At 44.0% G+C, this 17,964-nt stretch overlaps 1 protein-coding gene across 6 annotated transcripts in view; it reads right to left on the reverse strand.

Moving 5' to 3' along the window:
• Positions 1 to 17,964, reverse strand: part of TBC1D1 (TBC1 domain family member 1) — a 1,125,494-nt gene that overhangs the window by 370,977 nt on the left and 736,553 nt on the right. For all 6 annotated transcript variants that reach the window (XM_086963988.1, XM_086963987.1, XM_086963991.1 and 3 more), the window contains 3 exons: positions 16,594 to 16,704; positions 16,033 to 16,155; positions 2,038 to 2,124 (listed from right to left, as the gene is read on the reverse strand). In XM_086963988.1, coding sequence (XP_086820114.1) covers positions 2,038 to 2,124; positions 16,033 to 16,155; positions 16,594 to 16,704 — 321 coding nt within the window. The remainder of the gene's footprint in view (positions 1 to 2,037; positions 2,125 to 16,032; positions 16,156 to 16,593; positions 16,705 to 17,964) is intronic.

Here is a 17,964-nt window from a genome sequence, read left to right on the forward strand (position 1 = left end):
GTTTAGTCTGCCCTGTTCCCATGATGCACTGGGCCAGGGACAGACTGATTTGCATATAGCCAGGTTCTGAGCTGGGATGGGGCAGTGAGATAAATAACGGTGATGGATCAAGCCCTGATCTTTGGACTGGGTAAGAGTGGTCTGCTTAATTCAGACACTCTGTTCATCACCACCCCCTTTTCTGAATCGTTTTTGGCCACTATAGGTGTGGCAGGGTATACTCAGACATGAGTCCCTTTCTCACTGCTCCATCAGGATTCAAGCAAGCCGGGCCGAAGACGGCTGAAATGCCAGAAACCGGTCCCCGGTAGCTTGTCTCCTTTCTGGTGAAGAATTGGCTTGGTAGTTTAGTCTGCCCTATTCCCATGATGCACTGGGCCAGGGACAGACTGATTTGCATATAGCCAGGTTCTGAGCTGGGATGGGGCAGTGAGATAAATAACGGTGATGGATCAAGCCCTGATCTTTGGACTGGGTAAGAGTGGTCTGCTTAATTCAGACACTCTGTTCATCACCACCCCCTTTTCTGAATCGTTTTTGGCCACTATAGGTGTGGCAGGGTATACTCAGACATGAGTCCCTTTCTCACTGCTCCATCAGGATTCAAGCAAGCCGGGCCGAAGACGGCTGAAATGCCAGAAACCGGTCCCCGGTAGCTTGTCTCCTTTCTGGTGAAGAATTGGCTTGGTAGTTTAGTCTGCCCTGTTCCCATGATGCACTGGGCCAGGGACAGACTGATTTGCATATAGCCAGGTTCTGAGCTGGGATGGGGCAGTGAGATAAATAATGGTGATGGATCAAGCCCTGATCTTTGGACTGGGTAAGAGTGGTCTGCTTAATTCAGACACTCTGTTCATCACCAACCCCTTTTCTGAATCGTTTTTGGCCACTATAGGTGTGGCAGGGTATACTCAGACATGAGACCCTTTGTCACTGCTCCATCAGGATTCAAGCAAGCCGGGCCGAAGACGGCTGAAATGCCAGAAACCGGTCCCCGGTAGCTTGTCTCCTTTCTGGTGAAGAATTGGCTTGGTAGTTTAGTCTGCCCTGTTCCCATGATGCACTGGGCCAGGGACAGACTGATTTGCATATAGCCAGGTTCTGAGCTGGGATGGGGCAGTGAGATAAATAACGGTGATGGATCAAGCCCTGATCTTTGGACTCGGTAAGAGTGGTCTGCTTAATTCAGACACTCTGTTCATCACCACCCCCTTTTCTGAATCGTCTACAGTAAAGGACAACACTCTGCATGATTGTACCTACTGTTTATATAAAAGATGCACTGATGCCCCTTGAAGAAGGTGGCCGTAGCAGAGGCCTCTGCACATCTGAATTCCCTTATGTGCTGTGCAGACCAAGACACATACATTCAGATTAACTCTATGTAAATCCAGCTTATGTGATAATTCTGGAATTCTAGCACAGATCCAGCCCCACAGACCTATTTTCGACAGCTCTTCCTTAGACAAAAGCATGCTGGCTTTTGCAGAACCATGCCTAAGGGAAGCTACCTCTTGATGGGAGGAGGCTGCTGAAAAGCCCGGATATGGGAAGGCAGTCTGAGACAAGCGAGAAGATGCTGCCGTGTGCGCTGCAGTGGCGATAGAAGACCAGTCCAGCAAGTGATGCACACAGTTACGGAGTATCATTTGTTCCCATTTTGTTTCATGCCTGTAGCTCGCAACAACATAATGAATGGGTAAATGAACTAAGTCTGTGAAATGTTTCTGAGACTTTCATGGGATCATATTGATGTTGTGTGCTCTACAAAATGGGCTGGGGACTTGAATAGGGGACTGCTTACACTTCTCAGTGCCTAGAAGTGAGAAGTAGGAGACATTGCCGATTGTACTGCAGATTAATTGTGAGAGAAACAGATGCCTTGATGAGGTATGCTTATGCTGAATACCTACAGCTGATAAGGGTAAGAATATATGGATGAGAACAAGCTGGAAGATGTGTCTCTTAAGCCAAATCTTAGTATTATCTATCTGTGCATCACATATATATTTAAATAAGATGGACCACTCTACTTACAGTGCTTGCACTGTGTAATGAACCAGGCAAAGGGTTGTCAAAATCCAAACTTCCAGATGTTTGCTGCTGGATTCTGGCTTTACTACCCTAGGGAGAACATTTTAATTGCATTACAAATTGAAATCAATATTTCTGGAAACACATATTGATTAGATATTGACGTGTAGTGATCTTTCTGGAACACATGCAGTACATCTCAATGCAATCAAACAGAAAGTAGAAGGTTCCTCACTAACAAGTCACAGAGACATTCATTTAGAAGCATTAGACATTTTCTCAAAACAACTACTGCGTATTATACAACACGGTGACTAAATCGATCTGCAGCTGGAGATATAGCAAATCGCACCAGCAACTCATCACAGAGCATTTACTTTCATTATATATATATATATGTATATATATGTATATTACCGCTCCTCTGCCAGACAAAAGTCGACACACCAGCACTCTCAGTAAGTAAAACCATGTAGGTTTATTGCACAAAAGAAAAACTCGTTTCGGCACTTGCCTTCCTCAGTGTGTGTGTGTGTGTATATATATATTACCTACTGGCGTTCGCCAGTAGGTATATATAGTTAGGATTTTTTCCCTATGGGATTTCTGAAAATTCTATGTCTAATAACTTTGGCGTTTGTGGATGGAATCGGCTGAAATTTTCAGGAAAATGGCACATTTTGTTTCTGAGCAGCTCCTGAAAATTTGGTGGGGTTTCGTCAAGGGGGGGCTGAGAAAAAAGGGGGGTCCCAAAACGCGTTTTTTGCATTGAGTTTTCCATAGGGCGGTTGGACTCACTTTTAGCTCGAACGGCTGAATGGATTTGCACGAAACTTGGCAAAATTGTAGGGACTGTTAGCCCGATGTGCCTTTGCTAGGTCTCAATATATGTGCTCCAGTAGTTTTTGAGAAATTAACGTTTAAATCAAGATATATATCTGTAACAGCGCTCTGGGCAGCGATCCGGTCCGCTTACTTTTCGCTTATCGGAACTTTGCGCGCAGAAAGCTGATTGGCTCTCCGGTGTCTGTCAACATTCTAAACAGTCCGGAGCGGCCGCCATCTTGTCTCTCGGTAGGATCGAGAGAGAAGAAGAGGTGAAAAACGAAGGGTGAATTTAATGAAAGGGGGCAAGGTATCCCCCTTTTGACCCCCTAGGAATGCTGTTGGGGTTATTAAAGGGACCCGTGGGGAAAAGAAAAAAAAAATGATTTTTCACGGTAGAAGCGCTTCACGGGCCGCGAACTGGGCCGCAAACTGGTAGCGAAACGGGAATTCGCCATTTTGTGCTTCGTAAATTAAATTACTAGTTATAAGTGGGTACGGGAGACGTATCCTAATCCCCTATGTTTCCTGAGGGTGGGTGAGGAGGCTGATATATGTTGATACATCTCTTCCAGCGGCTGTGCGTGAGCTTTTTTTTTTTTTTTGCTGCGTGACAGTCCGGAGCGGCCGCCATCTTGTCTCTCGGTAGGATCGAGAGAGAAGAAAAGGTGAAAAACTAAGGGGGAATTTAATGAAAGGGGGCAAGGTATCCCTCTCTTGACCCCCTAGGAATGTTGTTGGGGTTATTAAAGGGTCCCGTGGGGAAAATAAAAAAAAAATGATTTTTCACGGTAGAAGCGCTTCACGGGCCGCGAACTGGGCCGCAAACTGGTAGCGAAACGGGAATTCGCCATTTTGTGCTTCGTTAATTAAAGTACTAGGTATAAGGGGGTGCGGGAGACATATCCTAATCCCCTATGTTTCCTGAGGGTGGCTGAGGAGGCTGATATATGTTGATATATCTCTTCCAGCGGCTGCTCCATCTTGCCTTTTTTCGAATGCCACAATTTTGTCGTGCACGGCAGCCATTTTAGATGCCAGGCTGGTCCCAGGCTATCACCTACCCCTGCGGATGTAGTTTATGGCCCCAGCTGTAGAGAATTCAGACATGGCAATCCTCCTGATTCAGGCGTGTGAGTACTGATTTCAGTGCTAGTCTCCCGCCTCCCGATTTCTGCAAGCAAAAACCCGGGGGCATATTACTAACAACTAGCGATAATTTTTGTCTATAACTTGTTTAGAGACAAAAATTATCGCCGCACATCGGCGATTTTTATCGCAGATAAACCTTGCTATTATCGCAGAAAAGTCAGCGATATTCATGTATTATCGACCTAATGCTCTTAGCCATGTTATCCACCTCCCATTGGATAACATGGCTAAGAACTGCTCAGGGCAGGTGTTAGATTTTGGAGATATTCGCGCTTAGCGCGAATATCTCCAAAAGTTGGTAATAGAAGGTAGCGATGTTAGGGACTGTTTCCAGTCGCTAACATCTTGGCACGCCACTTTGCATGTCATTAGTGATAAGTATCACTGACATGCAAAGCCGGGCCCAAGATGGTCGCTATCTCCTTTTAGGTGTCACTAACTGGTGTTAGCGACAGCTTGATAATAGGGAAATAATTTTATCTCCGCTTTCATGGTTTTTAAAGCCAAAAAAGCGGAGATAAACCCCCTTGATAATATGCCCCACGATTCCTTGGGGGTTTCAGCTGACAGGGCTTGGTATTGTGTTACATGGTAATTTTTCCATGAAACGTCAGAGGGTCGATGTAGGGGTTCTAGAAGAGGTGATAAACCATTTAAGCCTCATGAACAAGCGCATGGTCTTTTAAAGATTTGTGAAGTACTCGGGGCGGCGGTGTGTGTGTGCCCTCTTTCAGGAGCGGGCGGGGGGGCACTGCCAGCAACTTGCCAGGTCAGGTAGTGTTCAACACGTGCATCACTCTTTCTCTGCTTGCTATTGCGCTCCATGCTTCGGAAAGGTAAGAAAAAGAACGTGCATTTGAGTTTGAAATGTCCGATCCTGCAGCAGCACACTTCCAAAGCCCACACATGACAATAACCCGATTCAAGGCCCCATTCACCCGTTTTTCAAAAAATAGATAACACTCCAACAAATTAAGGTTATAAAACTTTATTAACTTTTAACGATAATGAACAGAACAAAAACTAAAAACATTTAAACATTTATTAACACAAAAAGCAACAATGGTTAGAAGCTGTCTTTTGTGCGAATAGTCCCAAGGCAGCACAACGTGCAGAGTTCTGGACGGCACCCAGGTGATGTCGCCTGGGTGCCGCACTGGTTTAGGGATCCTACAATGCTGCTCCGAAAATTGGCGTGGGGCGTCCCGGGTGGGGCGGGGGGAGGCCTCGTCAGTAGCGGTCTGTTGTGCGAATAGTCCCAAGGCAGCACAACGTGCAGAGTTCTGGACGGCACCCAGGTGATGTCGCCTGGGTGCCGCACTGGTTTAGGGATCCTACAATGCAGCACAGAAAAACAGCGTGGGGCGTCCCGGGTGGTGCGGGGGGAGGCCTCGTCAGTAGCGGTCTGTGTCCAGTGTCACATGGCTGACACAACATGTACGACAGGCACCCAGGTGATGTCCAGTAAACTGCCGCACTGGTTTTGGTATCCTACAATGCTGCTCCGAAAATTGGCGTGCGGCGGCCCGGGGGGGGGGGGGGGGGGGGGGAGGCGGCGTGAACGGGTCTCCCCAGGTGGCGGCCATCTAGCTGAGTTGCGCTCGCTCTTGCGGCCACAGCGTCTCGCTCACCATGTTGTGGAGTTGCTCCCACTCTTGCAGTGCAGCGATAGGCGGCTGCCACATGGCTGTCAAAATGGCGGACGGCTCTTCGGTTTTGGGCCTGGTCCACTGAAATGGCCCTGGGACACCTTGGAAGTCGGACGCTTGCCTGCTAGGGCTTGGGCTCCATTCTCGAAAAGCGTCCCCTCAGCCGTGAAGATTGTATAAAAGTCTTGGGGGCCCCCGACTCCCGCAGGCTTCCGGTGGGGAGCGGCTGCCATGATTGCTCGCGGAATGACCACGACGGAGCCACGAGATGGTGGTGCTCTCATGCTGACGCCAGCTTCAGTCTGAATGATCCAGAAACAAGGTGGGGCTTTCATCGTTTGGGAAAAAAAAATGTTCTAAACCAATGAAAAGTGTTATTTTTAGGTCATATGACCAAGCCTTCCATCTTTAGGAAACCAAAAGTAAAATGAACCAATGAAAAGTTTTATAAACAAGTCACATGACCTGTTATGCGACATAGGGCTACAAAAAGCGTAGAAAATCCGTTGGCACGTGAGGCGGCGTCAGTAGCGGACCGATGTGCGAATAGGCCGAAGGCAGCACAACGCGCCGAGATCCGGATGGCACCGAGGTGGTGTCCAGCAAATTGCCGTACTGGTGTGGCCATCCTACAATGCTGCGCCGAAAGACGGCGTGTTCAGCTGAGTTCCGGTTACTCTTCCGGCACAGTGACTCGAACGCGCTGAGATCCGGATGGCACCGAGGTGGTGTCCAGCAAGTGGCTGCACTGGTGTGGCCATCCTACAATGCTGCGCCGGAAGTCGGCGTGGGGTGCCCCGTTGGCTTATGAGGTGATGTCAGTAGTGGACTGATGTGTCAATAGGTCGGAACCAGCACAAGGCGCCAAGATCCGAATGGCAAGTCCTGGATGTTGAGTGCCTCAGTTGAGATTTCTGAGAAGTGCTTGTAGAACTGTCTGAAGCTTATTTGCACCTGCTGCAGCTTCACTAGGTCCGGCGGAACTTGTTGCCTTTTCCTTTGTGCTTCTTTTCCTACAATGCGTTTCTTCTGAAGACACGACCAGGTCCCTGAATGTGTGCAGGGGGACGCTATTGAATGAATGAACGCGCCGAGATCTGGATGGCACCGAGGTGGTGTCCAGCAAATTGCCGCACTGGTGTGGCCATCCTACAATGCTGCGCCGAAAGTCGGCGTGGGGTGCCCCGTTGGTTTATGAGGTGATGTCAGTAGCGGACCGATGTGTGAATAGGTCGGAACCAGCACAAGGCGCCCTGCACTGTTGAGCCTTTTTCAATGTCTGTTTTTTGTTCTTTCCCCTCCATCAAAAACAAAACAAAAATACAAGGCGCCAAGATCCGAATGGCAAGTCCTGGATGTTGAGTGCCTCAGTTGAGAGTTCTGAGCAGTGCTTGTAAGACTGTCTGAAGCTTATTTGCACCTGCTGCAGCTTCACTAGGTCCGGCGGAACATTTTTCCTTTTCCTTTCTGCTTCTTTTCCTACAATGCGTTTCATCTGAAGACACGACCAGGTCCCTGAATGTGTGCAGGGGGACGCTATTGATTGAATGAAAATGGCGGCTTGACACAAAGCTGACTCAAGCGTTACTGTTGGTGCTATACAGACAAAAATTGGTTTTCAGTTTGTACATTCTTCAGGTTTTTTTTTCCATCCAAGTCTGATTGAGAGTTTGTAGAAAAATGGCTTCAGATTTTCCACATACTACTCTTCAACATTCTTCCTAAATGTAACAATGTGAAACTCACTAGGAGAACGGCTGTTTCTGTTTCCTTTCAAAATGCTGCCACCAATATTTTCTGAATAGAAGACACCATCTTGTAACATAAAGGGCCGAAAGGGGTTCTGGTCTGGCCGATGGTTGGTGGAGACATTTTGACTATATCTTGGACCTGCCCGGCCTCGCCCAAAATGGCGCCGGTATAAATGGGACTCGTAACTCTTTGCCCGCAAATGTATATCTAGAAAATGTTATTGTAAGTGGCCCTGTCGTATTTTAATTACAAAATGTACGTCCACCGATTCCGCAACTGTTAGACACCTTTGTTCTTGTCACCTAATGGCCCGCTCGTTACGTTCTTCTACAGTGTAAATGTCTCCTCATCATATACGATTTGAGTTTGCTCCGTGGCCGGCCCACGTGGTTATAGGCCCGTATTTGTATACTGACATTTTCACAATAAAGGTTTTTAAAACAAAACACGGTAGTAGTATTTTCATTTGTAAAGTTTTTACTTTTAGTGACTGTTTTCGAATCAGTAAAAGGCAAGTGAAATAAAGCAGTCCAATTACATGACGGATAAAAGGTATAATATGTAGGAACGCAGTAAAGATAAATGGTCAAGGGCAGTTGTGTTTTTCATGTCTGCAACATAAAGTGATCGATAAGAATCTGATAATCAGGCGTATCGGCGACTAAGACAGCAGGCCGAATCTCTTTTACTCAACGGCTCCGTCATGGAAGGAAGAAACGCCCTTTTTCTCGAAAAAGGAATATATTTTACTTGCAAGACAGTTGTAAATTTTCCGGGAAAGTACATTAGCCTGGAATATTATAACATATGTTTGAAAAAAAAATATTGTTCGAAAATAATAAAAAGCGTAATTTTTAGGTCATAAGACCAAGCTTTTCATCATTAAATTAACAAAAGTAAAATGAACCAATGAAAAGTTTTATTAACAAGTCACATGACCTGTTATGCTTACGTTACGCGCTGCGCGCCGCGCCTCGGATCACTTCCGGGTGCGCTAACGCGGCGTGTCATAAAACGCATTACGCGACAACGTAGGTCAAGAATATAGTCTAAATGTCTCCACCAACCAGCGTTCAGAACACAACCCCTTTCAGCAGTCCAAAAAGTTCTGTTAAATGACAACAGAGGGGACAGGCAACAAGAACCATCAGTCAAAGAGGGGAGGGCAAGTTCTTCTCTTCCGGGTCATGTTGGGGCGCTACCGGAACTGATCGAATTGGTAGTCTACAGTGTTTCTGGATGTTTCAGACTAAAGCTGGCGTCAGCATGAGACCACTACCATCTCGTAGCTCCGTCGTGGCCATTCCACGAGCAATCATGGCAGCCGCTCCCCACCAGAAGCCTGCGGGAGTCGGAGGCCCCCAAGACTTTTGTAGAATCTTCACGGCTGAGGGGACGCTTTTCGAGAATGGGACCCAAGCCCTAGCAGACAAGCGTCCGAGTTCCAAGGTGTCCCAGGGCCATTTTAGTGGACCAGGCCCAAAACCGAAGAGCCGGCCGCCATTTTGAGAGTCCTGTGGCAGCCGCCTATCGCTGCACCGCAAGAGCGGGCGCATCTCAACTACATGGTGAGCGAGACGCTGTAGTCGCAAGAGCGGGCGGAAAACAGCTGAATGGCGGAAGAGGCACAGTGTAGCAAAAGCGGGCGGAATGGCAACTAAAACGATAAAGGGGCGCCCCACTACAGCTTGTCTTCAGGTCAAACGGATTGTGGGACAAGGTCCAGAATTGAAGAGTCATCAAAAGGCAAAAAGTACCGCCGGACCCCGGGAGCCGGCCGCCTATGTCGGGGGCGATCTCAGGCTACACCAGTGCTATAAGACTTGGGGAGGGTGTCGGAGCCAAGCGTCTTCTCCGAGTCCATGGCCATCACAGCGTCCCTCAGGGGCCTCCGTCAAGCTGTTTAGGAAGGTAACATATTACATTGTTTTCTAATGCAGTCAGGTCCACAAACGACACTCACTTACTTTGAGAATAGTGAAGCTGCAGTAGGTGGAAATAAGCTTCAGACAGTGTTACAAGCGCTGCTCAGAACTCTTAACTATGGCACCCAACATCTAGAACTTATGCTATTTGAGAATGGTAGTGACATCGAAGCATCTCAGGGACCAAAACCATTAACGTACTTTCACGTATGAAAATCTTACTTGGGGAGGGGGCAGGAGCGAAGCGCCCCCTCCCAGTCAGCGCCACCACACCGTATGTTGAAAATCTGAAGCCATCGTTCTACAAAGTCAACCAAACTTGGATTGAAAAATCTAGAAAAATGTACAAACTGAAAACCAGTTTTGGTCTGCATAGCATCAGTAGCAACGCTTGAGTCAGCTTTGTGTCAAGCCGCCATTTTGATTCAACAAAGCACAGGCATTGAAAAAGGCTGAAATTCAGAACTCTAAACTATGGCACCCAACATCCAGGAGCTTGCTATCCGGATCTTGGAGCCTTGTGCTGTTTTCGATCTATTCACACATCGGTCCACTACTGACATCATCTTATAAACCAACGTTATGTAAATAGTTTTTTAATAAAATGTTTTACCCTGTTTCTTTGCTGGTGTGTTGTCTATATTTTTAATATTTGCATAGGGTTTGTCATTATTTTGTGCGGGATGGGTGATGGAGCCGAGCTGTCTTGCAGCCCTCATGGTGTGGAGCTCAGTTCATCTCACTATTTTCGTATTTCTCAAGAAGGGTTGTTCCTAATATTTCTATTTTAGCGAGGTCAAAAAGAGATCCAATTAGTGGCCTACTGATTTTGCTCGATTACTTTTATTTTTTTTACACGATTTTTCACTATCTGCAAAGACTAAACAGAGTATTGCGACTTTGTGCTTGTTTGTAAATAGAGAATGATCCAAAGAGAACCAATTCTAAAACAGTAAATGCTTGGACAACAATCAATCAAATGGAGAGACAAGGAGGTACGACGGATTACAACGGAGGGGAGGGGGGGGGCAGCGTTCAAAGCACATCAGCGTGCATAAATACGAAAATGTTTTTATCTATCACGTACTTGACATTTTAAAGCTTTTCATATTTGCTATTAAAAAACCAATGAAATTCACAGAAAAAACCATAGGTTATAGTGGATATATAGTTAGGAATTTGCATTTACAAAACCTTGAAAATTCAATGAAAAAACCATAGGTTATAGGCCATATATAGTTAGGAATTAGCATTTACAAAACCTTATTTTACTCGCATAAAACCATTGAAATTCCATATATAGTTAGCTAACTATAAGCGCTAACTATATATCGCGCACCCGCAATCCACTGCTGATGATGTCACATATTACATCATTCATGACATGGTCAGTGACATCACTGATGACATCACTGATGACATCTCAAATGACATCACTGATGACAACTCAAATGATATCAATGATGACATCTCAAATGACATCACTGATGACAACTCAAATGACATCACTGATGACATCTCATTTGTCATCACTGATCACATCACTCATGTGATAATACAATGAACCTCTTCAGACTCTAATATAACCTTACATACACTCAGTATAAACAGACACTCACAGACTGTCACTCATCCATGGAGTTACTCACACACCTAGTCAGTCATGCAAAGAATCAATCACACCTCCATTTCCTCAACTATACAGTTATACACATCTTACTTATTCAAACATATAATAACACATATTTACTCTCTTATATAATCCCTGATACAAGCTCACAGTGATCGATACAGCCACTCACACATTCACTGGCTCTTATGTTCAGTTATTTATATATCTCAACTCTCACATGTATTGTGTTTTACATACGTACTTACTTGCACATGTAGCAATGAGAAATCCATTCACTCACCAACACACCCATGCACAGTCAACCGCCCATATAGCTGTTTCCACATGCACTCTTGAACTCATACTCCTAGTGAATCAACTGCTTACACATCTATGCACAGAGTCACGCACCTCCCAGCCACCCACACACACACTCAGCCTCCCATTCAAATATTTGGGCAACCAATCAATAACCCATATGGCCACTCTTATAGCTACTGATCAACACATGCAGCAGCTTACACAACATCAAACATACTGATGCACGAATTAAGACAGTTTAGTCACTAACCCATGTACTCAGTGAGACACATTTAATCACTCACTCATACAGTCAGTCATGCACCTACTAAATTCTTCATCCAGACACTTATACATCCACTCATTCTTCAATATGTGAAACATATTTAAACTTTACAGACACATACAATCACTGGATGTTGTGATCAGTGATGTCATCAGTGATGTCACTGACCATGTCATGAATGATGTAATATGTGACATCATCAGCAGTGGATTGCGGGTGCGCGATATATAGTTAGCGCTTATAGTTAGCTAACTATATATGGAATTTCAATGGTTTTATGCGAGTAAAATAAGGTTTTGTAAATGCTAATTCCTAACTATATATGGCCTATAACCTATGGTTTTTTCATTGAATTTTCAAGGTTTTGTAAATGCAAATTCCTAACTATATATCCACTATAACCTATGGTTTTTTCTGTGAATATATATATATATATATATATATATATATATATATATATATATATATATATATATATATATATATATATATATATATATTTATAAATATATACCAGAAATTACATGACAGCGTCTTCACAGCATCACCAGTACCAATTAATTAATTAATTACTAAGGAAACGCTTCAAACATCTAAGCTTAGCCTAGCTTATTGCTTAATTAGCAATAGTCAATTTGTGACACCAAAGAAAACCCTTACGTTCTAAATAAAGTCAAGGTACATTGATAACTCCACCATGCTCGCAGTAGCTTTAGCAATCAGAGTGTAATCTATGTCCATTGTTTAATTGACGATAGCTGAACATTCCAATTGTAACCAAGGTCTACTGGGAGCTCTGCCTTGCTGGCAGCAGCTTCAAAAACCTTTCAGCAAAATCACCGCCTGGTGGTTAATGAGCAGTCTTTTTAAGAGAGCCCGACACTCTTATTGTAGGCATTGACCTTGCTAGCAGAGCTGACTTCTTTATCCAGATTGGCTCCAAGAACGAAAAGCCGGTTTTATTTGAAACCCTGTATTTTTAACTACTGACTGCAGTCAAACAGTATAGTCTGGCAGCGCATTTGCCGTTTTCAATAAACCCCTGCCGCCTGTTTGAATGTTAAATGCATATAAACATGATATAAAACAATACCCTAACTATTAGTTTTTGTAACAATGTTCCTATACTGCCATGTCGGAGCTCTGGTGATATTTTCGAAACTCAGCCTTTGGCATCTTGGTTTATGATGTCACCAGAACCCTTATATGGCAATACAAGACCACATTTCACAGTTACCGGTTATGTATTTTTGGTGTAAATGGGTCCATCCGTCCGTCATTTGGCAGGAAGTTAGTCACTCAAAAGTAGTACTTTAATGGCAGACTTTGAACATTAGTGGAAGTGGAATGTCAGTCATCCAAGCACTCATTCCCAGTACCTCAATAGAAGCTGTGTCGATCAGTTTGTATTAAATATTGGCAAAAATATGGAGGTTTCCTGCTCACAGCTTCATGCAATAGCGGCCCGAAGTCATAATGGTGGAACCCCTCCCTTCTCTTTCTAGATATCTGCAGGCACATTTTAAGCTTTTGCATTATTTCTTAAGGACAGTTTCATTAAAGAACCTGCTCATTCTATTGTCCATCCTCACAAACCTAATGAATTATCAATGCAGGCACAGGTGTACCATTTAGTCTTTTTAACTTCTGCTATCTTTGGCTGTACAGGCTTGAATTTTATTGAAGACAAACATTAACACTCATCTCACCTTTCGGCTCAGTACTTTTTAATCATGAACCCAGGTATTCCTCATATTTATCATAATCCATGTAGAACATTCAGTCTGGGCCCTGTAGTCTAATGGGGATTGGTGGACAAGAAATAAACAATGAATTGTAGAAATTATATTACTCAATTAATAACTTGTGTCCATGGTTGGTGCGAAAGATGGCGTCGGAGGCTGCAACACAACTTTCAAAATGTCTGGAAAGATGCTCTGGGTCAATGAGATGTTGAGGATGCAGAGGACCTTGCTTCTCATGGACTGAGATGAAAAGGCGTGTTTTCATCATAAAGTGCTGTATTTATGAAGAGACGCGGGGTGGAGGGAGTGATCAGCATTGGAATGCAAGTGGATATTGCAAGGCTTTGGGTGAAGTGCAGATATTGTGGGGGGGTGTTGTAACATACCAGGGCACTGAAGGGCTTAATAACAAGGGTGAGGTTTGATTGACACAATGTGTGTTTAACTGCTTTGGTATGATGAGAGAGTGAATGGTTCTCTTCATACAGCAGGTATTTGAATGGTAGGTCTGCCTAACCGCCAGTATTCAAGTTTGTAATTATTCTTCGAGCTCACTTAACGGGAGATGATTCTAGGGAACGACTGGCTAATACTTTTCTTTTGGGGTGGGGATACATAACAGCAGAGTTGATAAAGGAGGTATTCTGTTGTGTGTGGCAGGGCTTTCCTGATAAAGCATACATGCAAACCAGACCTGACTGCATATAGCAAGAAAGAGTTAAAAGCCATCCTTATGGCTAAGTTCACCTGAACCCTATTGCTACTGGAACAATGACAGTACATGGCTCCTATATTATCGGCTACCTGAATGCTTATCTATGTTAGACTCTTTTATGACTGTTACTGGATCAAAATCATTGCACGGATGCTATATTATTGGTTTCCAGATTGTTTATTAGGGCTGTACACTATGACTTGAGTGCTTTACTAACTTGCAATCCACTCACTACTGCCTACTATTCTGTTTTCAACAGTGTGGTTACTCACCCTCTGGGGTGCTATAATCTTATTCGAGTCGACACTGGACGGCTTCTATATTATTGTTTCTTGATTGTTATTAGTGTGTATACTCTTGTGCGATTGCTACCCTATTTTGCAACTCACTCACTACCGAATTTTATACTGTTTTCAACAGTTTGTTTATCCTACCTACTGTTTCTGTAAAGCGCTCTGATATCTGCAAAGATCTTGTTCGCGCTATATAAACCTTTAAAAATAAATAAATAAAAAATAAATATAGCATCTACAGCACTACCGCTTCAGTCTGAATGTGCCAAGTTTAGGGCTTAGAAAACTAATATTCTAATTGATGACGCAAACAAGAGTGCAAAATAGCCATATTATTTTAGCTGCAGGTTGACATTAGTCAGAGTAACACAAAAAACACAGACATAGCAGAAATCATTCATTCTTTTGACTGGAGAACTAGGAGTAGTGATTAGCGCTGCAAGGCTGGCCAGCCTTGTATGGCACAGGATTGGAAGGAAGAAGGGAGTCAAACTGGTTACAGTTGCTCACTTTTCAAATAAAGGCATTGCTCATGCCGCTACAAGAGGATGCACAGAAGGTCCTCCTCCTCTCTACATAGAGAACCACTGGGAGAAAAGTATAGAGAGACCCAGGAATCTGGGAGAGCCATACACAAGACTGCTAGCTAGAGGGAGCATACTGGAGTGGCATTATTCAACTGCAGGCCCAACACATTTCTGAGAGATATTTGGGGTTGGCAGGGATGGCATACAATAGTTAGGGAGATCACTAACAGTTCAGTCAACAGAATAACCATAGGCTGAATATATATGTATGCATTTATTTGCTAGGTAGGGATTAGACTAATCTGTTAGGGCTTGTGGAGATGTGTGATGTAAAATGCTTTGGGTCTTTCGGATATTTTGTTTGATTTATAGAAGGACTACTAAGATTACCACAATAATTACCATAATTCTGACACATAATATTTATGTACTGACAATGCATTTAAATAATGTATTGTATAATACTAACAGTTGTGTGTCTACTATTTTCAGACGCCAGTGTAAGAGTACACACCAAAATATACGTATGATGCATTTTTGCCCCAGAAGTTAAGTTTTTCCAGCAGGGTTGTTTGGGTGAATCGAACTTGACACAGAAAAGAGTGAAATACACTTCTTTTCTCTGAAACCGTTGTTGCACACATTATTTCCTTTGGGGTGGAGGAGATCTAACTGGGTGGGGCCACCCACAACTGGTGGGTTCACAACAACAGATTGTGAGCAGGCCGCCTAGTATGGCTGGGGATGCTAGTGCCTGACCATGGGTGACCGTCTCACCTCCAATCTGCAATAAATACCAAGTCCATTCACACTGGCTCATTCAGGCCTATGCCTCCTTCACACCTGTGCTTTCATTTCCTCTCATCCGTAGTCTTGGGGACCTGCACTATGAACATGAAAAAGGTATCAATATCTAATATGACTGAGGTCAAATAGAGCAGATTTCTAGTCTGTAACTTGCTCTGTGTTGTAACAAACTGTTGTGTATTTATCGAGAAAACGTCCCCTTAAGTTTGAACAGGAGGTATTGTGCCGTCTTCTGTGACACAATGTGGTACCAAGCAGCGTGATTCCGAAGTATGTATGTGACGCTGGCTTGCGGGATAAGTAACATTAAAAACTCAAACGATTTTCCGTCTAGATGTTAAAATGTGCACTCGATCTTCAACAAGGGAAGCATCTTTCATAAGAGAGCAGAGGGAGGAGACGAGTGTTACCCTGGATAAAATATTTTCTAAAGATTCTGTCAAGGATCGCTTGGCCTTGCTGGTCAGCATATCAAATCGGAACCTTGGGGCAAAGCTGGGCAGCTCCGGGGCAGAATGGTCCGTTTGCGACGCCTGCAAAAAGAAAAGCCACATATTAGATATTTAGAACACACAAAGACCCCCGCTGGCAGTACTTCACGTTTAATCAAAAACACAACAAAGTCCAAATCGGCTGGACAGAGGGTTTCAAATCTAATGCACCCGTTTAATAAAAACTGTCGCGTCGCACGTGTTTGAAGTATACTGTGTGTCCTGGTGTCCTGTGGCATTTTTTACAATCCGAATATTTTCACAGTTTGTACAGTTTGTCATTAAGAACCTTGTTTAGTAACTGTACTTTTTGATTGAAGTTTGATACTTAAAAAATATTCCATTCACAAGGTTACTCGTAGAAGTCTTGCATACTTAATGTTATAAAAAATTACTATCAACCCGCATCGTCCAGGCAGTAAAGTCCACTCATAGCCACAACGTCACGTTTATCACCAGTTAAACGAATAAATACTCCACCTGCTTCGTCTCCCAACTGTGGGTGTGGCTTTTCTGTTTCTCCTCGTACAAGCACCTCAGGATAGAAATGATCATCTCATTTTCTTTCTGGTCAGATCTTGGCCTAATTTTCTGTAAAATGATAAACACTAAAGATTACGTTCATGTTACATCATCTTTTCGTATCTCTGTGCCTTCGAAGGCTTAGTTTTAAACAAAAGAAATAGCCTTACAAAATTATTGAAATCTAAACAGAACTCCAGAATGAACGCCAGGGGGTGCTAAAGGCGAATACAAGCACACGAATTGTTAGCTGGAACTTCAACACGAAAAGCTACACATATGTTCACTATGTTGTTGTTTGTGAAACAAAGCATTATGAAGCCAGTGGTCGAAGCGTAAATAAATATTGCAAGTACCAATATGATTGGCTTATGCTGCACCCTGCACTCACAAACTCATGGGGGCACCCCCACCAGGGGTGCAGCTAGACCCCAACTTCAAAGAGTGTGTGTTGAGAGGTGGGCGTGGGGGGTGTAATATTGAAGCCACAGTGGTGGTGCTATCAGTTTAAACAATGGGGGTAGACATCTGCAAAGCAAACACGTGACCACACATGTCTGGTTTTCATGTTCTAACACATGCAAACAACATTTGTGTAGGCCTGTATTGTTGGTATCACTGCAGAGACGCGCAACCGGCCATTACTGATTCTTCAGCACGCCGGCGGAACCTGGGAAGCACTTGTTACTCCTGGACCTTGGATGCCCATTAAATGGTGATCTACCTTTAAACTAAGCAAATTTACCAAAGAGGAAGCACACATTTGGTTCCTTCATGATACCCGAAGCGAGCTTGATATTGTCATCCCCTCAGTAAGGTCCTGACTGATAGGAGAGGTAAGTACGCAATCTCTTTTTCTTTGAAAATCTTCCTAAACCTGGTACCAAGCCTGGCTACACAGGTGGAAGATCCAAAAATGTTTCTGGGCCCAGAGTCGCCAAGTCGTCAATGCGGCATTGATTGCCGAGCAGGATGAATTTCGACTTCACTACAGGAAGTTGTTACCTCACGGACGAATCACCGATTCAGTGATGGTTGTCTAATTAATTGACACAGAACGTTGTTTCACTTGGCGACTCTGGGCCCAGAAAAATGTTTGGATCTTCGACCTGTGTAGCCAGGCTTGGTACCAGGTTTAGGATGCACCCCTTGTCCTGATGAAGACTCGCAGCTGAGGCCCAAAAGTTCCCGCCTTGCATCAGCCGAGTCGAAACGTCGATGCTGCCTGCCCTTATTACAACCTGTACCAACACCCCCCCTTACTTTATCATGTAAAAATGCATTGAATGCATACCACAGTTTACAGAATATATGTAAATGAAAGTGATA

This window comes from Lissotriton vulgaris, chromosome 3_2 (genome assembly GCF_964263255.1).
Source record: "Lissotriton vulgaris chromosome 3_2, aLisVul1.2, whole genome shotgun sequence".
NCBI classification, from domain to species: domain Eukaryota; kingdom Metazoa; phylum Chordata; class Amphibia; order Caudata; family Salamandridae; genus Lissotriton; species Lissotriton vulgaris.